Source organism: Protopterus annectens, chromosome 13.part0, assembly GCF_019279795.1.
Source record: "Protopterus annectens isolate FY-2018-M chromosome 13.part0, PAN1.0, whole genome shotgun sequence".
NCBI classification, from domain to species: domain Eukaryota; kingdom Metazoa; phylum Chordata; order Ceratodontiformes; family Protopteridae; genus Protopterus; species Protopterus annectens.
The window spans coordinates 360392700-360420555 of record NC_056747.1 but is presented as its reverse complement, the minus strand read 5'-3'; the positions used below and the strand labels follow the sequence as shown (position 1 = coordinate 360420555).

General features: G+C 44.1%; 1 protein-coding gene across 2 annotated transcripts in view; it reads right to left on the bottom strand.

The window, feature by feature from the left end:
- MBD3 (methyl-CpG binding domain protein 3) overlaps window positions 1-27856 on the bottom strand; it is a 729401-nt gene that overhangs the window by 173074 nt on the left and 528471 nt on the right. For both annotated transcript variants that reach the window (XM_044053964.1, XM_044053965.1), the window contains exon 5: window positions 27136-27313. In XM_044053964.1, the coding sequence (XP_043909899.1) occupies window positions 27136-27313 (178 nt within the window). The remainder of the gene's footprint in view (window positions 1-27135; window positions 27314-27856) is intronic.

The window sequence follows — 27856 nt, the reverse complement described above, 5'->3', positions numbered from 1 at the left end:
AGACTCCGAAAACACATCATCTACAATGCAACACAGGAGGGATGGCTAGTGCTGAGGTAGTAACACGAAATCCCTGAGCTCTCTTTTTAGATTCTGAAAAATCTTGGCTCTCCCAGTGGAAATGTTCCCTCATGGTATGTAAGGTTTCCCCAAAAGAATAGTCCTCAGGAGGAGAAGCTGAAGGTATGGAGTCTTCAGCATCAGAATCCTCATACGGGGGAAAAGAATATTCCTGATCAGAAGAAGAATCAGAAGAAATGGAAACCTGACCTGAAGATTCATAGTCTGTTCTCTTGCCTAGGCCGCTTATCAAGAGGGAGATGGGAACCCCTGATCAAGGTAATCAAGTCTTCGGCCATTTTGAGCATCTGTTTTTTGGGCATGGAGGCCTGTCCACGTGGCTCTCGAGTTTGCTTGCCTTTGAAGGTGCTTTAGTCTTTGCCTTTGAAGTCGGTTTAATGTACAGATGTTTGGGGCTGAATCCACCCTCAGAAGCCAGTGCCTGCTCAGCGAATCCGGACCCATCTGAAGGATTAGCGTCCGAGGCTCCAATACCTTGAGTTTCCAGCGGCATGACTGACTCCACGAGGGAGTCGGTAACGGCCTGCAACTCTAAAGTAACAGTCATCAGGGGCTGCAAAAGCACCTCACGGAGAACCGGCGACTGGCTTAGAAGAAGCTTCGTCGGTTTTGGGCCTCGACTGTCTTTCTTTTTCTTTGCGTTTTTTTGTGAACTCCAGTAGTTGGATGGCTTTCAATCTGCATCCAAAGTAGTTTAAAGCAAAATCATACAGACGCTTAATAGCGCATTGGTTAAATCTAGCACAAAACCGACAACCTTGAAAGTTATGATCAGGGCCAGGGCCTAGGCAAGGAATACAGTAAGAATGAAAGTCCTTATGAGGTATTTGTTTCCCACAAGAAATACAATTAACTGTTTCTGACATCGGTTCTGGAGCAAGAAAAAAGTTTCCCCAACGGGGTACTTAGCATTATAGAAGACCTCGGATCTGAAATTTGAACTCTAAAATCTCAGAAGTCGGCCGACTGGCACTTGCGAACTGCTTCGGGCACCGCGCGGCAAGAAAGACTAAAGAAAATGGCATTGGCTGCTTCTTTTATACCCCTGACGACCTGATATCAGGGAAGGTGCGACGACAGCCGACGCAGGACCCAAGACTTTGGAATTCAGGCCGACTGAGGGCAACCTGCCGGCAGGATTAACCAAATGTAATGACTACAACAGTGAAACACGAAGAACATCTAACACCTTGTTGGAAAATATAGAACAAAAACTCCAACACTGCAGGCACCGAGGCTGTAAAGGGATCTAGATTCCTCTGAGAAGCCCAAATACAGAAGCGTTTCCATTTGCTGCGATAAACCTTCCTATTGGAAGCTTTGTGGGATGCCACCAAAATATTCTTTACTGAAGATGACAGAGCGGGAGTCCTAGCAATCAAGGGAACTGCAGCAACCAAGCAGTCAGCTTGAGGCTGCCCAGATCGGGTGGACTGATGCCCGAGAGATGAGATCCGGGCAGGGATCCAGAATCTGTGGAGGAGTTAGAACATAAGACCAGAGGAAGGGGAACCACACCTGACAAGGCCAGAACGGGGCAAGGAGGATCACTTTGCAGCCCAGTTAGCAAGCTTTCTGAAGAAACTTCGTAATGAGAGTTAACAGGGGATAAGCATACAGTAACCCGGGAGGCCAAGCATGGACGAGAGAGTCTCTGGGGGAGTCCCCTGGTGAGGAGATCAGAACAAAGAACTTGCTGCACTACTTGGAAGGAGATGTAAAAAGATCGCAGCAAGGCTGACCCCATGCAAAGAATATCTCCTCCGCTATTGACCGTTTCAGAGACCACTCATAAGGCATTAGGATAGCCTGACTCAGTCTGTCCGCTAAAATGTTGGAGCGTCCCGGGATGTGCGTTGCAATCAGAAACAGACTGGTGGAAATCGCCCACTCCCACACACTCATGGCCTCAGGACAGTGAGGGTAAGATCTGGTTCCTCCTTGTTTGTTGATGTACCAAACAGACATGTTGCCTGACTGAACTGCAATAGCCCCCGGAGGAAGATCAGCATGAAAGGTTTGCAACGCTAAAAGCACTGCCCTCATCTCCAGAACACTGATATGCAATCTGGTCTCGGCCTGAGACCAGGTGCCTTGGACCTTCCTCCCTAAATAGTGACCACCACCAGAGGTGGGAGGCGTCCATGGTCACAGTGGCTTGGGCTGTGAGTTATGAAGGAACGACCTGCCAAAGTTTGTCGATTGGAGCCACCAGAAGAGAAATCTGCTGATTCATATTGGACAGTCCATGGGGAGATCTAACCAAAACCACTGAACTTCCAGGGTCCAGTGAAGCAACAGCATGCGAAGGGGCGCACAGGAAAGGATTGAGACTGCTGCAGCCATGGAGCCTAGGGCTTGGAGAACATTGCTCGCAATTGGCGTCCTGGGGCAGAGGATCACTGACACATGAGCCCGCAGGCTCTGGACCATGTCCAGAGTGAGAAAAAACTTACAATACTAGAGTGTCCAGCCGTGCCCCTATAAATTCCAAGGTCTGTGTCAAGTGGGACTTGGAGATGTTGATGGTAATCCCTAGGTTGACTGCAAGATGCAAGGAGTCGTCTCTGGCCATACAAAGTAGACGCTTGGTGGCAGCAGCGAGAAGTCAATCATCTAGGTACGGAAACACCTGAATTCCCTGAAGCCTCAGGTGAGCTGCTACGACTGCCATAACCTTGGTCAACACCCTGGGGGCTGTGGTAAGACCAAAGGGTAGGGCTCTGAACTGTAAATGATTGGCTCCCAGCGGGAAGCGAAGGAATCTCTTGGAGCTTCCTCGAATTTTGATATGGTAGTAAGCATCCTGGAGGTCTATCGAGCACATTCAGTCGCATTCTCAGAGGTAAGGTAGAATGGACTGCAAGGTGACCATCCGGAATTTCTGACTGGCTACTGTCAGGTCCAGGGTTGACAGGTCCAATATGGGCCTGAGGTCCCTTGTCTTCTTTTGCACTAAAAAGAACCTGGAGTAAATGCCTAATCCGGACTGATCAGGGGGACCGGTTTGATGGCCTGATTGCAAAGCAGCTTTGAAATTTCTTGCGCTGCCGCCTCCCTTTCAGTGGATAGGACATCCAGGAGGCACTTTGGTTGGACAGGTGGGGCAACGAACAGGATGGAGTAGCCTCTGGATATTATTTGGAGCACCCAATGGTCTGTTGTAATTGACTCCCCAAGCTGTTAGGTGCAATGACAATCTTCCCCCGTCTGTCTCCAGAGTAGAACAGTCTAGCAATCCCTCAGGGTTGCTGCGCGGGTCTATTCGAGAAAGTCTCCCTAGACCCAAAGTTCCTCGGTCCCCCTCTACCTTTGGGGCGGCATCTGTCTTGTCCCCCTCTGCCTCTAGGGGACGAGTTGTCCCGAGTGTCCCGGGAAAACTGAGATTTTCGGAACCACATCTTCTTTTGCCCTCTCTGATTCCAAGAAAAGGACCTCTGAGGGCAAGAGAAGTGGATTCAGACAGCAGTCACTCTTCCCGTCCTTCTCGCTCTGGACCAGGGTGTCACGAACTGTCTTCCCGAACAGGGAGGAACCGAAGGGAGCATTTGTGAATGACGCCTTAAAGGGGTCCCGAATTGACAAAGTCTGAGCCAAGCATGCCGCATCATAGCTACGCCGTCCCAGCCGCTCCTTCCATGGCATGAGAAAGACGACACATTGACGTGTTGGAAACAGATTTCAGAGTTGACATTTTCGCAGAGAACAGCCACTTGTCCTCTGGCGACAGACTCTGGGGGCGACAGCGAATTCCGTGACTTGGTCTCGCTGGAGTTGAACGACGTGTGCCAAATACAGCACTAGTATAAAAAACGTCAGTGAAGAAAAGACTCGTTTCCCAAGCCGATCCACCGCCCTAGACTCCTTGTCCGGCGGGTGGACCGAAGAACTTTCCTGTGCCAGTTCTCTCTTGGTGGCAGCTGCAACCACCATAGCATCCACCAGGGATCCCTTGTACCAGGCCTGTCTGTGGGAGGAGAGAGGATCCTGTCCAGGCATCTGGGTATTGGCTCTATGGCGTCAGGCTCCTTCCATGCCCAAGTGGTAATGTGATCCACTAAAAACACAGGATGTAGAGGGGCCCGTGCCAAAGGCCTCCAGAAATACTGACTCGTCCGTAGAGGGTTTTGGGGCTGACCAATCTCCCCTCTGGCAGAGAATTTCCATGATGTCTCCAAAGGAGACATCCTCGAGAGGTGACCTGGGGGAACCCTCACCTTCATCCATGTCAGTATCTTCTGAGGGACTCGGGGGAGTCCATGTGCCTCCTCTTACACGAGTACTTACGGGGAGCACTCCTCAGTGGGACTCTGAAGAGGGCTCGTAAGTCACAGGGGATTCCACGATGGGATCCACCTGGGGGTCCTCTACCACAGGCCGTCCCCGGGACAAGCTGATGGGAGTCGTGACCAAATCCACGGAAGCCTGAGTGGAGTCCAAGGCAATGGGCTGGGGTCTCAATCCTTGGGAGAGAACTCTCTCTACCACGTCGAAGGCCGAAAGAGAGCGTACCTCCTTAGCAACCAGCAAGGAAGAAGCTCTCCCCAGCTTCATCGCGAGGATCGGGCCCGAGGCCAAGGTAGCAAAGGATCTGAAGAAACGGCTCAGATCTGACAGTCTGAGCTGAAGACACCCCTGTTACCTCAGATCCAGCTCCCCGTTCTCAGCCCCGAGAGTTGCTGGGATCCGAAGTCTGATCCAATGAACTCAAGGTAATCGCAGGCGTCGAGGCTGGAGGAACCATTTTCGTTGAACCCCCAGCTCCGAGGATACTCAGATCCATACACCCCAAAACTGCAGGTCGGATTGGGGAAGAAAAGATTGGATGGAAGAAGGGCATAGACATCCCCTCTCCGGCCAGAGAGGGGCCTGGCAAGAGTCAAATTTGGATTTGGGTCCAAATGACCCTTAGCATCATCCTGTGAATGTCAAGCTCCGACAGACTCTGACAAATAAATTCCCCAACAGGGCATTTATCTGAAACAGCAACCACTCAGTGATCAGAGGAACAGCAGAAGATGGCATTCGGACTGGCAACAAAGAAGTCCTAAAGATGGTATGTGCAGATGTCACTTTTATGGCCTACATCGGCTGCTTGTCTATGTGCAACGTCCCATGTGCACTACAACAGAAGTTTTTGGTATACTGGCCGGACGTTCGGGTCACCTAGGCAAAGAATCTTTATGTTATGAATACTGCAACATGGAAATAGGAAGTATTGTCAGAGGTTTGGGATGCATGGCTACACTTAAAAAGGCCCCTGTGGTCGTTAACCTAATAACTATGAAACTAAGCTCTGCAACAATGAACTACTCAAACATCTACAACTATGGTAAGTGGGATGCAAGTGTACTATGTTCTTCGTAGTCACTGTAGCAGTAGACTCTTGGGATGACTGCCACAGTTAAAAGGCAGATGGTTAATTACCTGTATGTTCTTAATATTTTGCAAGACAAGAGTAGCACAACCTGCTCTAGCCATGGAGATATTGCCTAGGTTACAATGTTTTGTGAAAGTGTGCACTAAATTCCATGTCTTCTAAGATGGCTTGGGTGGGAACATCTTTGAGGACAGCAATGGCAGTTGCCCCATGTCTGCTGGAGTGGGATTTAATATGCCAAGGTAAATCCTTTTCATGGTGTGAATAACAGAATTTAAAGTAGTTGGCTAACCATTTTGAAAATTTTTTTAGACTGGCTTGCTACATTTACCCTCTGCTCTATTAGGTTTTTGTCTGTCTAGATAGTACCCAATTACCTGATCTACCTGTGCTCATTTAAGGGAGTGGAGGACTACCTGCCCTTCTTAGTGGATTGGCTAGAGGACTGGTAGGTTGATGATCTTGTTTAAAGCGAGATCTGATAACCACCTTAGGCATAAAGGATGGGTTTTGTTATATGTGGCAGACCCTATGAATGTGGAATGCAGTGAAAGGTTCTTTACACACGAGCGTTTGTAACTCAGAAATCTCCTAGGTGATGCAACAGCTACAACAAAGGTGGACTTCCAGATAAGCATTTTTAGAGAAGCCGTGGCAGCAAGTTAAAAAGGGGTGCAAGGTTAGTTTTTCCGAAAACAATTTCAGTCTCATGACCGATTACATTTCTTTCTGGGTGGTTTCAAGTGAATCAACCGTTAACAAAACATTTCATGTCGGGTTGCGAATAGATAGGTGGAGCACTGTGCAGGTAAGCCAATATTGCAGAGGCATGTACCTTAATGCTGGAAAGTACAGTTTTGTACCTACCATAAATGTAGATGTCCGATAGGTATGCATCTGCAGTCATCACATATGGGTTGTCCTGCCTCAGGCAGCCCTTTGGTCGGCCGGATTCCAAAGTCTGGGTCCGGCGTCGGCTGATGTCGCCCTTTCCCTGACGTCACAGCGCCTGGGGTATAAAAGTGCCAGCCGACACCATCTTCCTCAGTTTTTCTTGCCCCAGATGCCAGGTGCCCTCTAGGAAGGCTAAATTTGGAAAAATGCAATAAAAAATCCAAACATTTGCAAAAATATATATATATATATATATATATAAAACAAGTACACCATAACAGATCCCCCAGCTAGCTAATAGGGAGGTAAGTACCCTAGGAATACCACAGAGGGGAAGGGGGGGGGTAAACCTGACTGCAGATGCCTACCTATCGGACATCTACATTTATGGTAGGTACAAAACTGTACTATGTCCTTCAAGGATGCATCTGCAGTCATCACATATGGGTAGAATACCATAGCCAATCTGGGGGTGGAGGTACTAGGAAAAGGATGGTGTAGCTAAGATACCCTGCAGGACAGCCGTAGCAAAGCCTGCTCTGGATCTGGAATATAAAGGTAAATTGTAATGCTTGGCAAATGTATGCACGGAGCTCCATGTGGCAGCGTCTAAAATGTCTTTTGTAGCCACCCCTCTTAAGAAAGCTGTGGAGGTGGCTGTGGCTCTCGTAGAATGAGATCTAATGTTAGCTGGTATAGCCTTTCCATGAAATGAGTAACAAAAGCGGATGCAATTTCCTATCCATTTTGAAATTGTCTGTTTGGAAATTGCTTTTCCTTGAGTACCAGCAGCATATGCTACTAGCAGCTGGTCAGTTTTCCTGAAACCTTTAGCTATGTCCAGGTAGTAGCGCAACTGTCTGTGAATGTCCAGGGTGTGCAGCAGTTTCTCCTTTGTTTTGTGGATTTGGGAAGAAGGTAGGCAAGTGGATGGCTTGATTCAATGAAACCCTGGATACCACCTTTGGCATAAAAGTAGGATTAGTTCTTAATGAAACTCTGTCCTTGTGAAAAATAATAAATGGCTGAACTGCCATCAGGGTCTGCAATTCCGAAACCCTCCTTGCTGAGGTTATTGCCAGAAGGAAAGCAGTCTTCCATGAAAGATATTGTAGATCTGCAGATGCTGCTGGTTCAGATGGAGCCAGTGTTAATTTTTCCAACACGTAGTTAAGGTCCCAAGCAGGTAGAGGTGGTTTCCTAGGAGGTTTGATGTTTTTAATTCCTCTTAGAAACTGTCTTAGGAGAGGATGAGAAAAGACAGGTGGATCAGTATTGTACTCTGCTGAAATTGCTGAAGCATGAATCTTAATAGAAGAGTAAGACAGTCCATTGTGGAACATTTCTGCCAAATATTCCAGGATATGTGCCAAATATTCCAGGATATGTGCCAAATATTCCAGGATATGTGCCATGTTCATCATTGTCGCATCTAGGCCCTTTGTAGTGTTCCAGAGGAGAAATCTTTTCCATTTTGCTAAATATGCCTTCCTTGTGGAAGGGCGGCGAGCTTCCATAATATTCTTCACTCTCTGGGATAGCTTATCCTGAGGAGGAGTCAAGGTATTCTCCACGCTGTTAGTTGCAATGTTTTCAGGTTGGAATGAAGAGTTTTGTATCTGTGCTGTGTCAGTAGAAGTGGCCATAGAGGTAGGGGCCATGGTTTCGTACGTGACATGCTCCTTAGCAGTGGGTACCAGTGCTGTCTTGGCCAGTCCGGAGCTATCAAAATCACTTCTGGCTGCTCTGCCCTGATCTTCAGTAACACCTTGGTCATTAATGGAATAGGAGGAAATGCATACACTGTCAGATTTCTCCAGCTGAAGGAGAGGGCGTCCACTTTCCACGCTTGTGGATGGTATGTCCTTGAGCAGAATTTCTTCAGTTGATGATTGTGGGGGGATGCAAATAGATCTATGTCCGGGCTCCCCCAAGCTTGTGTCATCAGTTGAAAAATGTCTGGGTGCAGCATCCACTCGTGTGCATCCATGATATTTCTGCTTAGGCTGTCCGCCAGTGTATTGTCCTTTCCTGGCACAAACTGAGCTTGTAGCTGTATATTGAGTTTCAAGGAAAGATCCCATAGATTCATTGCCAGTCTGCAAAGAGGGTAAGAATGGGTACCTCCTTGCTTGTTTATGTACCACATAACTGTGGTGTTGTCTGTCCTTATTAGTAGATGGCCTTGATGCAGAAAAAGTTTGAAGGCCTCGATTGCATGCATCACTGCTAGCATTTCTTTTTGATTTATGTGCATGCGTAGCTCCTTTCGTGACCACTGTCCTTGGATACCTCTGCCCTCCATGTGTGCTCCCCAGCCTAGGTCTGAAGCGTCTGTTGTAATAGTTTGGGAGGCTTTTGGCTTCGTGAAGGGCAACCCTCCATTGGACTGGCTGGCCTGAGCCCACCACAGAAATTCCTTGTGAAGGCATGGAATGAGTGGGATTAAAGTTTCCAAACTGTGACTGTGCTGAGTCCATAAACTCCTTAGATACCACTGTAGCTTTCTCATATGTAGCCTTGCTTGTGGGATCAAAAGAATACAGGATGCCATGCAACCCAGGGCCTGCAGGATTTTCCTTGCAGTCAACTGGGTTTGTCTTGTCAGATTCTTGAAGTAATCCGGTAGTTGACTGTTTTTCTTCTGTGAGATAAGCCATTTGGGTGGTATATAGATCCGCACCCAGAAAGGTTATTCTTTGGGATGGAACAAGTCTTGATTTGTGCATGTTGACTGTATATCCCAAGGCCTGTAGAAGATTGATGGCATAATTTAAGTACTTAATCAAAGTTTGTTGGTTGTCCGCTTGTATAAGGCAGTCGTCCAGATATGGGTAGATTTGAATCCCCTGGAGTCTGCAGTGTGCTATTACTGATGCCAGGCATTTCGTGAATACTCTGGGCGCAGTAGATAAGCCAAAGGGCAATGCTGAGAATTGATAATGCTCTGACCCTGCAAGAAATCTGAGGTATCTTCTGCAACTTTGTCTGATAGGGACATGCAGGTATGGCCTCCTTGAGGTCTAGAGTAACCAGCCAAGACCCCTTGCCCAGCATGGGAAGGAGTTGCTGTAGAGTCAGCATTTTGAATTTTGGCACAATGAGATAAGTATTCAGCACGGATAAGTCGAGAATTGGTCTCCATTGATGCTCTTTTCTTGGAACAAGGAATAGCCTTGAGCAAAAGCCTTGGCCTTGTTCTGAAATAGAAACTTTTTCTATGGCTTTCATTTGTAGTAAATTTGAGATTTGTTTCAGAGCCTCTGCCCTTTGATTTGGTGGCAGACCTGGCATGCCTTTTCTCTTTGGCAATGTGTGGAAATAGACCTGCATCCGTTGTCTATTATTTGGAGTGTCCATTTGTCTCTTGTAATGTTGTGCCAATTTCTTGAGAATAAAGAAAGCTTTCCGCCCAAAGGTGCTTCTAATTGAGCCCTGGTTGGCGGAGTCCAAGCAAAGTCATTGAGTTTGTCCTTGTGCAGCAGTTGCAGGTCCTGAACTGCCTGTCTGGATTGGAGGTTGCCATTGACGGCCTCTGTAGGAGCCCCTAGCTTGCTCTCTACCTCTGGCATGCCTGTTCCTGCCCCTTTGAAATCTTTCTGTGTCCGGAAAGGACCAATTCTTGGAAGGCCAGTTTCTGCTGAATCTAGGCGATTGGACTTGAAGAAAATCCTTAACTGTTTGTACAGATTTTGCCTTTTCCTCAAATTTCTTTAGGACGTCTTGAGCAGTGGAACCAAATAACTTTTGCTTTTTCAGTGGAGCATCCAAAAGCTTAGCTTTAACATGTTCTGGCAGAGATTGTTCCTTCAGCCAAGCATGCCTGCGTATGACAACACCTGTCATTGCTGACCTACATGAAGCTTCCAATGCATCATAACCACACTGCAAGAAGTGGTTGCTAACCTGCTGGGAGTTATGTACCAGATCCTGAAGGGATTTACGGACAAGGGGTTCAGAAGGCAATTTCTTATGCATTTCTTCTAACAAATACTCTTGAAACTGTATCATGTGAAATTGACAATTTAATGCCCTCATAGCAAGAGTGGCAGAAGTATACACTTTTTTATCCCCATCTCTCTAATGCCCTGGACTCCTTTGCAGAGGGGAGTGGGTTTTTAGTACTAACAGCTGCAACCCCTTTAGGGCCCTGTGAAATAGTTTCAGGGTCAGCAGAGTGGGCCTTATAAAGAAAGTAGTGTGTGTCCGGGACCCTGTAATACCTATCGGGCTTAACAGGAGCCGGAGGCAGAGTGTCAGGAGTCGTACTAGAGTCAGAATATACATCATCACATTTAAGACAGGAGGAATAGCAAAAGGTCTATGCTGAGGTAAATGAAGGAAAGTCCTTAGTCTTTTCCTGGAATCAGAAAATTCCTGGCCCTGCCACTTGAAATGCTCTCTCATAGTGTGAAGGGTCTCCCCAAAGGAAAGTTCTTCAGGAGGGGAGGCCGAGGGAATAGATTCCTCTGCATCCGAATCCTCGTAGGCCGAATAAGCCTCCTCCTGGTAGTCTGAGTGATCCGAGCCAACAGAGGCCTCCTCTGAGGAAAGGGGATCAGGAGGATCCATCCTGGGCCTTTTGTCTAGAGGTGGTTGGGAGCCCCTGTCCGGATGAGGCTGAGCCCCTAATTAAGGAGATAAGGTCCGCTGCTAAGGTTAGAATCTGTGAACTAGAAGGACCCTGAGGAATAACTCTAGGAGGCATGGCTTTAGTGTGTTTTGCAGCTTTAGCCCTGGTGAAGGCCTTAATAGACATGGATGCAGGAGGCCTGGCTGCACCACGAGCTGGTGTAGCTTTGTCTAAAGGTATGGTGTCGGAGGATTCCAGTACACCAGTTTCGGAAGGCAAATCTGTAACCGACTCGGTAGTAGCCACCGAGGCTGTATTATTTCAGGGTTCGGAAGTTCGAAGGACTCTATCAGCCGAGAGAGACACTCGCGGTAGGCCTTGCCGCAGTTTCAGCCGAAACCATGGTCCGCGTGTGTCGGTCCTTGTCTTTCCGTTTAATTAAATGTGATGTCGGGGTTTCCGACAGCATTTTGTAAGCAAAATTATCCCCAAAAAACTCTTCTGCGAACTCCGATCGACGTCTAAAAGTGCGTCGGTTGAAGGAAGCGCAGGCTGAACAGGCCGAGACGTCGTGGTCTGGGCCTAAGCAGGGAAGACAATAAGAGTGGAAATCCTTGAGGTATTTGTTTCCCACAAGTTAAACAATTATTGACTTTTTCTTGCCTCAGCCGATGTCAGAAAGAGTCCCCAACGGGGTACTTAGCTTTTGAAGTCTTCGGATAGCGAATTTACAGGAGCTGGCCGACCGGCACTTGTGAACTGCTTCTGCTTCGGGCACCACGCGGCAAGAAAGACTGAGGAAGATGGCGTTGGCTGACACTTTTATACCCCAAGCGCTGTGACGTCGGGGAAAGGGCGACATCAGCCGACGCCGGACCCAGACTTTGGAATCCGGCCGACCAAAGGGCTGCCTGAGGCAGGACAACCCATATGTGATGACTGCACATGCATCCTTGAAGGACATCAGGAAAATCCTAGTCTAAAGAGACCAGACAAGTACTGAAAAACTGAGGATGTCTGAGAAGGGTTAGTGTTATTGCTGTGACACCAAGGAGAAAAGCTTTTCCATTTTGCCAGGTATGATTTTGCTGGTATCAGGCTTCCTTTCGAATAGAAAGGATTTCATTCAAGTCAAATCCCAAAACTACAGTTAATCTGAGGGGTGGCTAGATGGAGGTGGGAGACCAATACCTTGACTTGACTGAAGAGATCTACCTGTTGTGGTTGGGTGCAGAATCTCGACACAGTGCCAGGAAGAGGGAGAAACAGTGCTATCTCTGCCAGATGAGGTCCACGAGGGTCATACTTGGTCTCTCCACCCTGGTTTGTCAGTACCCTGGGAATCAGGCTTAAGGGCAGGAATGCATACAGGAACTGATCTGTCCATGTGAAGGAGAATGTATTTTCTAAGCTCCTGTCTGTTCTGCTCTACAGCAGAACTTCTGTAGCTGCTTGATGTGTTGAGAGGCAAACATGTTTATTGGGGGGCATCTCCCACTGTATGGCTAGATCCAGGAAGACCTCTCTCTATAGTAGTATCCATTCTTTGGGACCAAGAAGGTCCCTGCTTAGACATTCTGGGTATTGTTCTGGCCCAGAATATAACAGGCTAGGAGGGTCAGCCATATTTCTTCCGCTTGCAACCAAATTGTCCTGGAAAGGCTGCGCAGATGTTAAGAAAGTTGCCCCTTGTTTATGTACCACATCAATGTGGTTGTCTAACCAGATATGCAGATTCCCTGGGCTAAAGTTCTGTTTAAAAAATTTTATGGACAGGTAGACTGCCAGCAACTCCTCCCGATTTATATGCAACTTCCTCTGCCGTGGGGACCAAATGCCCTGACCTGCAGCAACTGGACAGACCACAAAGGTTACTTACAAAGAAAAATCAGGGTCCTTGAGATCTGTTATGTGGACAGAGATCATTGTCACTTTACTCTGTCGTACAGACTGCGGACAGATGACCTGTGGCTTACATATAGAGCTATCTCTTAGCTTTAATGGAAATGCACATTCACAAGTCAAATGGCACACAAGTCACTCACTCAAAGGACCTTAACCTGGTATGTGGCATCAACAGAACTTGCTGGAAAAACATGTCTCAGAAGTTGCCCCACCTTTGGGGCAAGCTTCCTATTAAACAAAGCCCCTCATTGGCCTCATTTAAGCATGATTTGGACGACTGGAAATTCATCACAGGGTTCCACCTGTGTCCCTCTTGGAGGCAAAAGGTGCTGATTTTAGTGTCTGCTTGAACCAGACACCCTTGGGAACAAGGGTTGAACCTGTAAGAGCCCTGGGGCCATTAGCCTAGTGACCTCCTATGACCTTTCGTGGGACCAAAGCGACTGCCCAAGCCATGTCTGAACAGTGTTTTATGATGGCGTTATCTGCTCTAATAAAGTGAGGTTTTCTACTAGGTTACTCTGAATGATGTTTTCATCACAGGAGTTTCTTTTTCAGGTATGGAAGGAGAGGACGTAGAGTTATCACGGATTGGGAATGCTGTTCCCAAACACTTTTCCGAAACCAGTGGAGTTTCCTCATGAGTAACTTTGTAAATGGGATCATGAGAATACAGGATGCCATGTACCACACTATTCTCTGAAATTCTCTAGCAATGAGTTGCTTCAGAAAATAACTGGTCAGACAGCATGTTAAGAAAGCAATCATCTCCTCCCCCAAACATCTACTACATTTACACATACGACAAAGGCAATCTTACATTATATGAATGAAAGACATACAAAATATCACTTTAGTTGCAAACCAGTTACATCTCAGACACCATTGAAACAACTGCAGTTGTAAACATTATACATCACTTATAAACCACTGTCAGTTAAGCATTATATGGCTCATTCAAATCCTGCCTCAAACTTAGTTCCTGCTCTGCATATATTGTTGCCACAATTACCATTTTTCCTGTGTAGTTTGCTCCTTCCCTTTTCTAAAGATCCCAATTCCAGTTGTTTTATCTATCTTAGTATATTCACTACTTCTAGAAAAGTTGGTCGTGACTTAGATTTCCATTTTCTAGCAATGGCAGACACCATAATTAGACTCAGCAAGGTTTTACTATGTCTAGGCAATTGTAATTCTGTAGCACAACTCAAAAAAAAAAATCTCCCCAGTCAGTCCATCCTGCTCACCCAGCATCTGACAGAAAGGTCTGCAGGGAATCCCAAGTCAGCCAGCTCACTACACTCCCAAAAAAATATTCCCAGCTACCTCTTTCTTGCCCGTCAAACCTCCTACATTTGCTATCCACCTGAGGAAAAATTCTTTGCAGTCTATTTGAGGTATAAAAACACCAACGTAAGCACTTCTAGGCAAAAATCCTAAATCTTCTAGACTTTGTTGCACATTTGGGAGATAGACATATATCCCTCCATTGCCACTTTGTGAATTGCTAATCCAATATCTCCTTCTCAATCCTTTCGAAGCTCCTCCGATTGACTCTTTATTATGCAATATTTTATATGCTTTACTAATTATTCCTTTTAATGGCAACGTTTGTTAAAGATTCTATTAAAAACTCTACCACTGCTGGTCTTTCATTTAGGAGCTTCCGATTTCAATTTCTCTTTGCCTATACTCTGAATCTAATCCTTGATGGGGAAGTCAATCTCTAAACTTGCAGTCCAAATAAATTCTTGGCCTCTTCCCATTCTATTACCTTTCCCTTTCTAGTTATTCGCTCCCAATACCTTGGTTCCTTTGCCAGTTTTTCCCAATAAATTCCAGACCCCTCTTGCCTATTATGTATCCCTGACCACAGTCAGCACCATCGGCAAAATCTCTTCTCCATGCTCGTGCCTGTTTGGTTAGAATATTCCCTATTTCATGAACACTCAATGATTTTGGTTGTTCTCCTTTGGGGTCTGCATCCAAAAGCACAATCTTTATTTTTTGAGCTCCCTCCCTGTATCAGTATCATTCCTCTATAGTTTTCTGCTTGTGCTATGTATAACAGCCTTAACTGTGCTATTCTAAAATACCCCCTCACATGAGGTAATCCCATTCCGTCTTACTCTGCTGGTAAAATTACCTTATCACACTTAACCCTTGCTGTCTTCCCTTCCAGTTAAAATCCTTAAACTCTCAATTGCTATCCACAAATTATCCGGTTGATAAAAGTAAGCCTGAATTGTATACACGAATAAAGGGACTAAAATCCAGAGAAGATTTGAAACGATCAAAATGTGCCACAACACTGCAATGTCTCTTTCTGGTTTTGTCATGTATAAAATAATATCTGCAAATAGAGCCAAGCTTTTCCAGACAATGATACCAATTACATCCTTGAATGTCTGAGTGCCTTATTTTCTTTGCTAATGGTTCTAAACATAATGCAAACAAAGGAGAAAGCAGACAACCCTGCCAGGTTCTTCTACTAGAGCAGAAACAATCAAAGAGGACCCCACACACTTGAATTCACACCTCCGATCCCTCATACATTCTTCTAATCAACCTTATAAACATCAGGGAAAGCAAATGCTTTCATTGCCCTGCTCATGAAGTCCCAATCTACTCTGTCAAATGCTTTCTCTGGATCAAGACCCACCGATAAAAGTGGTACTTCCCTACATTCTGCTTCCTCCTGGATCATCAATGTTCTGAAATCTCGTCAAATGTTTGCCTCCTCTCCACAAAACCACGCTGATCCATAGCTATCAATTTTGTATCACTTTTGCAATTCTTTTAGCCATTATATGCACGTAATCATGGTTTAAGAATTGAAATGGGCCTGTAAAGAGCAGAATCCAATGGATCTTTACCCTCTTTAGGTATTATCGTTATCACCGCCTTCTTCCAGAATGCTTGTACATCTCCTCTTATACTGCTAAACAAGACCTTCCAAATCTTCATTTTTTCCCCCTCCTAACTTCCATGGGAATACCATCTATTCCCGGGAGCTGCCTGTAGATAGGTTATACATCGCCATTTTTATCTCATCCCTTCCTATCCTGTTAGTAATTGAGCTTCACCTACCCCCAACTTTGGCATATAATTTTTCCTTAAAATTCCCATTTTTACCTTTCCCCAATTTCCATATTTCTCTGCTTTATACAAATTTTCATAAAATTTCTGAAATAATTCTAATACTTCTACAAGGTTTCTTATCTTCCTTGTTATACGGTCCCTACACTTGGTGACTGCCCTTTCCACTTTTTGTTGCCTGAGATGTTGTGCTAGAAGTTTTTGTAGAAAGCAATCTTGTCTTGAGGAAATAAGGCTTTCTCTGTTGAATCAAATCTGTGAGGGCTCCCAGAAAGAGGATCAGTGTTTAAGTCTGAGATTTTTTGAAGATTTAAGGTGAGATCTACCTTCTGAAAACTATGTAGAATGACCTGCAAAGCACCTGGTGTCTGATGTGCATCTTTTCTCAATGAGACAATCTAAGGAGGGGTAAAAAAATGAACACATAGTTCCGCGACTTTCTACCAGAGGAGCTAGACATTTTGTGAAAACTCTGGTAGCAGTACATAGCCCAAATGGTAAAGCACAGAACTGAGGTGGGAGCCTTTTAATACAAATCATAGGTACTTTCTGTGAGTGTATGAGGGCGTGGAAGTGTCTTTTAGGTCTACAGTGAATAGACAGGCATCTTGGAAGATCATGGGCAGTTCTTTTTACAACATACGCAATTGGAATTTTGAGATGCTGAGGAACTTGTTTAGTTTTCAGAGGTAAAAGATAGCCCTGCATGTGCCCTCTCCTTGGACCTAGTAATATTCTTGAGTAGAAACCTTTGCCCTCTTGTCCTGGAGGGGCAGGCTAGATGGATCCTTGGTGAAATAGCCCTTTGAGGATAGCTGGTAAGAGGCTTTCTTGCTCTTTTGGTGGCTCTAGAACACCAAAGGGTGGTATTTCACTATAATTCTGAGGACTCGCTTAACCCTGGTGATGGATTCCCATTGGTATAAGGAGGAAAGTGTTTTTTGCCAGAGACTTGGAAGGGAGGGTGTGAAGGGAAAAGTATGGGAGTGGGAGAATATAGTACACTTGATCTAAGAAAAATTGGTCAGAGGTGGTGGCAAAGAAAAAAATGGTTTGCTTTGGACTGGGTTCTGTTTCAAAGGGGCAAGTGGAGGGTACATTTATCAGACCACCATTTCATTTGTAACTTCAGTAGTCAGGGAGGACAAAAACTCCCTTGACACCCACAGGGAACACATCAGAAGCAGAGGCCTGCAGAGATCTCTCAGGCTTGACCAATGTGTGAGCCATGGTAACATTCAAAGGTAGGCTGGAAACTATGATATCCTCCCAAAAAGTCATGTCACAGAGTTCGGGCCTAGGAGTTGCCAGACCAGGAGGTTACAAAAACAATGCACCTGGGGTCATCAGTCGACTTAAGACGCATACATGGAGCTTTTTTGGTAATGTCGGGGTCCTTAGCCTTTTTTTTTTTTTGAGTAATGTTAGCCAATGCCAAATTCTGTGGAGGCCCTATGGTAACAGATTGTGATGCTGCTGAGGAAGCTGAAGAGGATTCTATACAAGAAGCTAGGAGCTCGGCCTTACGTTTGACAGTTTTCACTCAATTGAGGTCAGGACAGTTTCAGACATTGTGCTGAGGCCCCATGCAGAACAAACGTGTGATTTGCTTCCCACACATCAAGCAATTGTTGATTTTAACATTAAATTAGTACAGAATTTTCTCCAATGGGATACTTTTATGACAGGAAGGTGGTCCTCTAGAAAAACAAGCAAAATGACTAACTGCTAGAGTACACATGAAGTACATCTGACTGCGTAGCTAGAAAAAACTGAAAATGGGATCGACAGAAGCCCTTCTTATACCCTGACAACTAGACATCAGTCTTCAAAAATCCATCAACTAGGGACAAGGTAATATCAGGTTGATCACAGGCTTCTGCATGACGAGACAACCCAAGAATCAATACTGCAACAATGCCTATGAGATCAGAAGGGACAGGAGTGGGTTCAGGAAATTCAAATTGTAATAAGTCATAATATTTTTTCAAAGACTCTGGAATATCATAATGTTTCCAGGGAAACATCAATTCAGGATATGATTTCAGAAAAATAATTCTTCTAAATGACCATCAAAAACACAAAGTTGCCCCCTCAAAAAAATTCTCCTGTTAGATATACTAGGAGTGATTTCCTTTTTCTCTTACCAGTAACACCAGAAATAGAAGGGTTAAGAGCCTGCCCAGCTAAGCCCACTACATCACTCACATCAAAAACACAAGAAAAAAATAAATTCAACTTCCTGCTTCTTTTTGACAGGAATTCCCACAGAAGCAGATCAATTCTTACCAGGTAAATTGCATCTCTTGCCAATCCAGCATTGCAGGGAGGCATTCCCCGCTTTGTCCATGACTGAAAGAGATTCTCCCCTACCCACCAAGATCACGTTAATAGCTACAGCTACAGGATATATCTAACCCCTGGTCCATGGTGGCTGAAGGGACTAAACCAGAGGGTGCCAAGATAGAAGATGAACGGTCTAAGACAACAGAAATGAGCACAGCAGACTCACCCATCTGAAGATATTTGTAGCCTGCAAAAGAAGCAAGGAGAGGTTTTTTTTTTGGTTTTTTGGCTGGAAAGAAGGAAGAAGAGAGAACTGGTAAACTGTTCCACGGTAAAACCACAAATGAAGCCTGAAGCCAGGGTAAGATGGATAGCAATGAGTTGTTGAAACAGGTACATATCAAATAAGTTTTCCATCAAATTACAGCAGCGAAAAAAAATTTAAAACACTTAACTTAGTTCCCAAAAGTAATTTCACACAAGTTTTAAGTGAAAAAAAAAAGTTAAATTTTTTTCTCAAAAAGTGTGATGCAACAGTTCATTAAACATTTTTCCTAACTTAAATAAAAGTGTTAAAGAAAAGCATTATACTTTTTACAAAAAATATACACATATATATGGGTCTAATTCTAAATTTCTAAGTTTTAAAACTTCAAATTTCTTAAAGTTAAGACCATTAGGTCTAAGTTTTGAAACTTCAAACCGTTTAAATGCAGATGGTCATACAGTGCACAACAGTACATTTACAGTTTTACATGCTATAGTACAATCTCTGAATTTCAACACTTCGATATTAAGAAATTCGAGGTTTTGAAACTGAAAATTAGAATATATATATATATATATATATATATACATACATATATATATATATATATATATATATATATATATATATATCTCTTCTTCTTTCGGCTTTTCCCAGTTAGGGGTCGCAGACCATCTGTCCGCTCATGAGTGGCAGTGGAGTTTTAAGGTGCCGAGTTGCCAGCCCGGCGCTCAACCTTCCACAGAAGGTGCACACACACACCCCTAGGGCCAATTTAGTGTGTCCAATCCACCTACTGCATGTCTTTGGGATGCGAGTGGAAACTGGAGCACCCGGAGAAAACCCACGTAACCACAGGGAGGACATGTAGACTCCGCACAGAAGGCCCCCCAGCCAAGAAACGGACCCGAGAACCTCTTGCTGTGAGGCGACAACGTTAACTGCTACACCAGCTGGAAAGAAGGAAGACAGAACTGGTAAACTGTTCCATGGTAAAACCACATAATATACATTTTTGTATTTTTTATATATATTGTAACATTTAATGTCTTATGTACTTGACAAATAAATATTCTAGTTGTCTACTGATGTACTATGTTCATCTGTAAATATGTTGTAAGTAATTGCTATGTAATTCAATGTAACTACTGTTTATTTTAACTGTGGAGCTTTTCTCCCCGGGCCTCCGCTGAAAATGGACCTACATCCAGTCGGACTCTACCATTCAACAAATATAAATTATATATATATATATTATATATATATATATATATATATATATATAATTATATATATATATATATATATATATATATATATATATATATATATATATAGACACACCGACAGACACACAGACAGACACACACATATATATATATATATATATATATATATATATATATATATATATATATACACACACACACACGTTTATACGTACGCACATATATATGTATGTACATACATATAAACATACTCTCAAATCTGAAGAGGTACATTTTCATAGCTTCAACTATTTACCTCAACTTCCTGCATATTGTTGTAGTCCTAGCAAATGTCAATGTTAAAGATGCATAAAATTCAACACTGAGGCATTCGATGACAGCAAATACATCCCCACAAGGTTCCCTAAATAACATGCACATAGTCCCACTGATGCTGTTGTACTAACAGGTTTCACTCCTTGTGTGTGTTCACTCCAGATGTAGCTCTGGAAGAAGGAAAAGCACACACCAAGCAAAAAAGTACAGTTTTGTACCTACCATAAATGTAGATGTTAGAGGATCCACATTGCTGCTGTCATAACCTGTGGGTAGTCCGCTGTCCTCGGTCGGCCCGAATACCAAAGTGTTAGGCTGGCGTCGGTCATGATCGCTCAGATCTGACGTCAGTACGCAGTGGTACTAAAGCGCATAACCGACGCCATATCCTCAGTCTTTCTTGCCCCAGATGTCAGAAGACCTAAAAAGAAAAGGCCATAGCCAAAAATAGAAAATACCCAACCACCAATATAGAAAAAATAATTACCCCAAAAGCAACACAGCAACCCCAAACTACAGAGGGGAAGGAGGGAGGGAAAATTGGACTGCAGCAATGTGGATCCTCGAACATCTACATTTATGGTAGGTACAAAACTGTACTATGTTCTTCGTCTCACATTGCTGCAGTCATAACCTGTGGGTAGAATCCCAAAGCAAAGGTAAAGGGAGGTTGGCAAAATTAAAAAGCATTAGGAGCTGCTAACATGCCCTGTAAAACTGCAGTGGCAAACCCAGCCCTTGATTTGGAATAAAGAGGGAGATGGTAATGTTTAGTAAAAGTGTGCACTGAACTCCAAGTAGCTGCCTCCAAAATATCCTTAGTAGAAACTCCCCTTAAAAAGGCAGTAGAAGTGGCAGTAGCCCTAGTGGAATGAGGTCTGATCCCAGCCGGAACATCCTTTCCATGATGAGAACAACAAAAAGCAATACAATGGCCAATCCACTTAGAAATAGTTTGCTTTGAAACAGCTTTTCCTTGTGAACCCAAAGCAAAAGAAATGAATAACTGTTGAGTCTGCCTGAACCCTTTAGTTCTGCTCAAATAATAGCGTAACTGCCTGTGAATATCCAAAGAATGCAAAATTTTTTCCACTTTATTTTGGGGATCAGCATAAAAAGTAGGCAAATGAATAGATTGGTTTAAGGCCACATTAGAAACAACTTTTGGCATAAAAGTAGGATTAGTACGCAGGGATACCCTATCCTTATGGAATATCAGGAAGGGTTCAACTGCCATTAGAGCCTGTAATTCAGATACCCTCCTAGCAGACGTAATGGCAAACAAAAAAGCAGTCTTCCAAGACAAAAACTTCAACTCAGATGTAGCTGCAGGTTCAAAAGGAGGTAAAGTAAGCTTTTCCAACACAAAATTGAGATCCCAGGAAGGAGTAGGAGCTCTACGTGGGGGTCTTATGTTCTTTGCCCTCTAAGAAATTGCTTAAACAAAGGGTGAGAAAATAATGGTGGGTCACAATCATAGTGAGCAGAAATGGCTGCAGCATGAACTTTCACGGAGGAGAAAGACAAACCCTTGTCTAATAATTCTGTAAGGTACTGTAGTGTAACACTCAAATTAGGCACCGAAACATCAAAGCTCTTTGCTGTGCTCCAAAGAAAAAATCTCCTCCATTTATCAGCATAAACTTTCCTAGTACTAGGTCGTCTGGCTTCCAATATGACATTCAAAACTTGTTGAGGAAGCTGCGACCCCCCAGGGTCTAAAACAGAATATGCCAGGCTGTCAGATGCAGGGACTGTACCTTGACATTGAGGAAATGATTGCTTGCCTGGGACAAAAGGTGCGGAATTGGTGGCAAAGGACAAGGAGGCTCCTGTACTAAACTCCGCAGCAGAGGATACCAGTGCTGACGTGGCCAATCTGGAGCTATTAGAATCATGCAAGGTTTGTCCTGTCTGACCTTCAAGAGCACCTTGGGAAGGAGAGGCAGAGGAGGAAAAGCATAGACGTGAAGGTTGTTCCAACTGAAAGATAAAGCATCCACTTTCCAAGCTTTTGGGTGAAACATCTTTGTGCAAAATTTTGGCAGTTGGAAATTAAGTGGAGAAGCGAACAGATCTTTGTCTGGAGTTCCCCAAGCCACTGTCAACTGTTGAAATACATGAGGATCCAATTTCCACTCGTGGGGATCCACCATCTGTCTGCTCAAAACATCTGCTAAGGAGTTCTGTACTCCTGGCAGAAACCTTGCTTGAAGAGTGACGTGCAAACTCAGAGCAGTCTCCCACAAAATCATAGCTTGTCTGCAAAGAGGGTACGAATGGGTTCCCCCCTGCTTGTTGATGTACGACATGACTGTTGTGTTGTCTGTTTGTATCAACACCTGTCCCGGTTGAAGTAGATCCTTGAAAGCCATCAGTGCAAATTGGACTGCTAACATCTCCTTCATGTTGATATGCAAATGCTGTAGTCTGGGAGGCCACGTGTCTTGAATCCATTTCCCATTGAAGTGTGCTCCCCAAGCCATGTCTGAGGCATCTGTCGTTAAGATCTAACTCGCCTCTGGTCGGGTCACAGAGTCCCTTGTTTAGGTGACATTCCTGAGCCCACCACAAAAATTCTTTTTGGATGCAAGGTATTATCTGAATGACAGTGTCCAAATCGTGGCAGTGTTGAGTCCATACACTTTTGAGATACCATTGTAGCTTCCTCATATGTAGTTTGGCATTGGGAAGTACCAGAATACAAGATGCCATGAACCCCAAGGCTTGAAGGACTGTCCTTGCAGTCAGCCTGGACAGTAGGGATAATTGCTGGAAGTATAGGGGAAGATTTCTTTGTCTGGGGTCAAAAAAGCCATCTGAGAGGCTGTATTCAGTCTCACACCCAGAAAGCACATGTCCTGAGAGGGTACTAGACTGGACTTTGTTTCGTTCACAGAATACCCTAGGCACCTTAAAACTGCCATTACATACTGTAGATGCTGAAGTAACTGGACTTTGTCTTGAACAAGAATCAGGCAATCTTCCAGATAAGGATAAATTTGTATTCCTCTTAGTCTTAAGAAGGCTATCACAGGAGCCAGGACCTTTGTGAACACCCTGGGCGCAGTAGATAAGCCAAAGGGCAATGCAGAGAACTGATAATGAAAAGTACCAGCCCGAAAACGCAGGAACCTCCTGCAGCTGGGCCTGATAGGAATGTGAAGATAAGCCTCTTTGAGATCCAGAGTTACCATCCAGTGATCTTTGCCTAGCAGAGGCAGAAGTTGCTGCAAAGTTAACATCTTGAACTTTGGAATGTCTAGGTATGTATTGAGAATGGACAAATCCAGAATTGGCCTCCAAGTGTTTCCTTTCTTTGGCACAAGAAACAGGCGATAATAAAATCCTAGGCCTACTTCTGACGGAGGTACCACCTGGATAGCCCCTATTTGTAAAAGTAAAGAAATCTGCTTGTGAGCCTCCAGCCTTTGCTGAGGAAGTACGTCCGGCATGCCTTTGAAAGGAGGCAAGGTGTGAAAATAAAACTTGTAGCCTCGATTTATAATGTCCAACACCCATTTGTCCTGGGTGACCAAAAGCCAATTTTGCTTGAAAAGTGCCAACTTTCCTCCTAGAGAAGCTGCCAGACAGGAGGAATCTGGCAGCTGGAGATACAGGTCATTGGGTCTGTTTACGAAAAGGCTGACCCCTGCCCTCACCAGAAGATTGTGCAGGAGAACTCAACGTCCTAGGTCTGAAAGAACCCTGAGCCCGAGCTCTGCCCCTACCACGTCTAGATCTGCCCTTAGACTGAAAATCAGAAGAAGGATAAGCCCATCCTTTTCAGGCCAATTTCTGCTAAACTTAGGGGGCTGCACTTGTAAAAAGTCCTTAACCGTCTGCATGGACTTAGCTTTGTCCTCCATTTTCTTCAAAACTGACTCCACAGGAGAACCAAAAAGAACTTCAGATTGAAGGGGAGCATCCAAAATTCGAGCTTTAACATGCTCAGACAAATTCTGATCCTTAAGCCAGGCGTGCCTACGAATAACTGAACCAGTGGCAGCCACCCTGGAAGAAGCCTGAAGAGCATCAAAGCCACACTGCAAGGAATGCTTACATACCTGATCAGAGGCATGAACTAAGTCCTGCAATTCCTTACACTCTATACCCTCAGCTAAAGCATCTACCTTAGATTTCAACTGACTTAACAGAAAGTTCTGATACTTCAGCATATGAAACTGACAATTTAAAGCCCTCATAGCTAGCGTGGAGGAGGTATACACTTTTTTACCCCACCTATCCAAAGCTCTAGAATCTTTATCCAGAGGAACTGGATTCTTAACTACAGAAGCCCTGACACCCTTAGGTCCCTGACTAATAGTTTCCGGGTCAGCTCTAGGACTCTTATACAAATATTTATGAGCCTCTGGAACTCTGTAATACCTGTCTGGCTTGACAGGGCAGGGGGTAAAGAATCAGGATTAAGGGAAGCTTCAGAAAAACACCTGAACAACATCCAAAACAGGGGAATAGCCAAGGGCCTATGTTGTGGTAAAACAAAATTCCCTAAGCCTCTTATGAGAATCTGAAAATCCTGACCTTGCCACTTAAAATGCTCCCTCATGGAGTGCAGGGTTTCAGAAAAGGAAAAATCCTCTGGAGGAGAAGCAGAAGGACAGGAATCCTCTGCATCCGAATCAGAATAGGGAGGAAAATCCTGAATGTCCTCAGCTGAAGACTCAGAGTAATCTGAGGAATGCTCCAATCCCTCCACCCCTGTCTCCACCCTAGGCCTCTTATCTGGAGGGCATAGAACCTCTGATTAAAGTAATCAAATCCTCTGCCATTTTCAGCATATGTTTTTTAGGAACAGAGCCTGAAGAACTAGGGCTGACGCCTGTGCCAGAAAGACCAGGTCTAGCTTTAGAAGGGGCTTTAGTGACAGAAGTAGAAGGCCTAAAAACCTTATGTAAAGAAGGAACTACAGAAACTTGAGAGGCCCCCTCGGCCTGACCTAACTCCTGAGAGGCCAATTCCTGTAAGATTAAAGGCTCCCCCTGTGATTCAGCTGAAACCTCCGCTGGATCCACAGATTCAACCGTAGTTTCCATAGAACCGGCGTCCGCAACGGACGACTCATTCTGCTTAGACTAACGATTTATCTTTTCGCTTCTTAGCGGTAGCGGGCGGAGGATCCGACGGCATGTTGTAGTTACACCGCTTACCGAAAACAAGTCTAGCACAATCTAACCTGCGTTTAATGGTGCGCTTATTAAATCTAGCGCAAAAGCGACACCCGACTACGTCGTGCTCAGGCCCCAAGCAAGGAATACAGAGAGAGTGGTAGTCCCTATGAGGTATCTGTTTCCCACAAGAAATACAATTATTAACTTTTTCTGACATCCGGATTAAACTGAGGCAAGAAAAGACAAAAATATTCCCCAACGGGGTACCAGCCAACTTGGTCTTGGTCTGAAACTCAGAATACGAAAATTTCAGGACGCCGAACGGCACTTGCAAACGCTGCTTCTGCTTCGGACCATGCGGCAAGAAAGACTGAGGATATGGTGTCGGTCATGCGCTTTAGTACCACTGTGTACTGACGTCAGATCTGAGTGACCATGACCGACGCCAGCTTAACACTTTGGTATTTGGGCCGACCGAGGACAGCGGACTACCCACAGGTTATGACTGCAGCAATGTGAGACGAAGAACATCAAGGAATACTATTCATATGCACACAAACAAGACTAAATAAGGAGCGGGTTTACAACAGGAGGAAATGTAGGCTGCCAGGAGCATTAGCTGCATTTCTCTGCATCATTTCTACACCTCTGTTTTCACCAATGCAGTCTACAAGTGCTGCTTCGGACCTGCCATTCTGCGAAGAAATCTAACACCTCAATAATAGCAACAGGTATCAAGCCTTTGAAAGAAATGAGAATTTCATCAAGTTAAATTTGCCACTATCATGTTCAAATAGGAGATGATTATGAGAGTATGGGATACTGAAAATGACAGTAGATGAGCTGGAATAATCAAATAAAATACAACTGACTGGCAGCCAGTAAACAAATATATTTTTGCCCTCTCCACAAGTAGTGAAACAGCTATTAGTTCCTACTAACTGTGGGGCACAAAGTAAATAATGAAAAATTAAAACTTTTCCAGTCTGAAAAGCAAAAACCAGATCAAAATCAGGGGTTAACTATGATTCTACTGCAGAGCCTTTTATTTAACATTTGTAAACTGGGGGCATATGCTGGTCCAGTGACTCTTCAGGCACAACCCATGCAGTGAAGCACAGTACAACAGGCTCAAGCAAACACAGGCAACACTACTGCCATGAATTAAGTACACCTGTACAGTTGAAGGTGCAGTGCCACTGTTGAACCATATTAATCATAGTCACTTGAAATGAACCCTTCTCGTTACTTCAGCACTCTCTACCGCTTGCTTTTAAATTCATTACAGCTATATGAAGTCCATCTCAGTTTAACATTATGATTGTTAATGCTCCAATGTGATCCAACTGAATGGGCTGTAACTGGGCATAGTGTAACTTTTTACGTATATCACTGCTCTACTTAATTATTTTGTATTGAATGTGTTGCATTGATTGTCCTTGTATGTTATTTTTCTCCCAGGCTGCGTATAAAAACAGGTCCTTTTGAATCAGTGTTCTAACCCAGTTAATCTTAACACAAGACGTAACGGACATGCTATACAGCTTCTGCTATGTTAATTTTAATTGGACAAAAAAGCATCCAAAATGGTGAGTAAACCTAAGCTATGACTAATAACGGCTTACAAATACAGAAGTATCTACACTGTTTTATGACTTATCAGGCAATGATCATACAAGAATCAAAGGAATTTACAATTATAACAGAGGAAAACATTTTCTTTCTAACAATGCCCAAGATTGAAGCTTACAGTTTTAAAACTAGCAGCCCTCACCCCCTTCTGTATAATCAATTCCCCCACTCTAGACAACCAATTGCCTATCATTTTTATCTACTTATCCATTATCAGTACATCCATATGATTCACACAATATATCACTTAAGCTGAGGGCATTCTCTTTTTCATGATCAAATCATCACACAAAATGGAACAAAACAGTAACTTAAAAAAAAAAATACAAAAAGTTGGCTACCTAATGTCTTCATCAGTAACCATGAATGCTTTGCAAAGTGGCTGCGAAGTATTAAGCCAGACACCAGGATTCTTCTCAACAGCTGCAGATAGCTGTCCAGTGATGGGGGTCGTGCTAGTGTGCAATGCACTAGCAATAGCAGACAGTAGAGTCTCATCTGTACAGCCTGGTCCAACACCTACAAAAGATAAAGGAATACAATACAGACATGTGATAAGTCAGGATACGCCCCCCCCCCCCCATCTTCAATAACTGCTGATCTACTTACTACCTCCCATTTGTTTCTTTGACAGACGCTCAACTGAGAAACATGTTTATAGAAGTATGGTGAGGTTTGGCCACACAATTTACGTATCACACAATGAACCCAACACCAAGTGACAACAAAAATAAACACATGCCCAAATATACATATAGACAAACCACATTTATGATGACCTGTCAGATGCTTTTTTGTACCATTTCTGAACAGCTTTATTTAATTCACTGCAGTATTTCTTGATAATGCAATTGACTGCACCTGAAATGTAAAGATGCTCAAAAGGGTTATCATTATGATGGTTTTAAGACATATTATACATCATTTCTTGTATTTTATGAAAATCAATAAAAAAATATTTAAAGAAAAAGGCTCATTGTTGCATTCTGTGAACCACCACATGGAAAACACCAATCCCACAACCACCCACAAATTCCCCCCACCCTTCCACACAACCCCCAC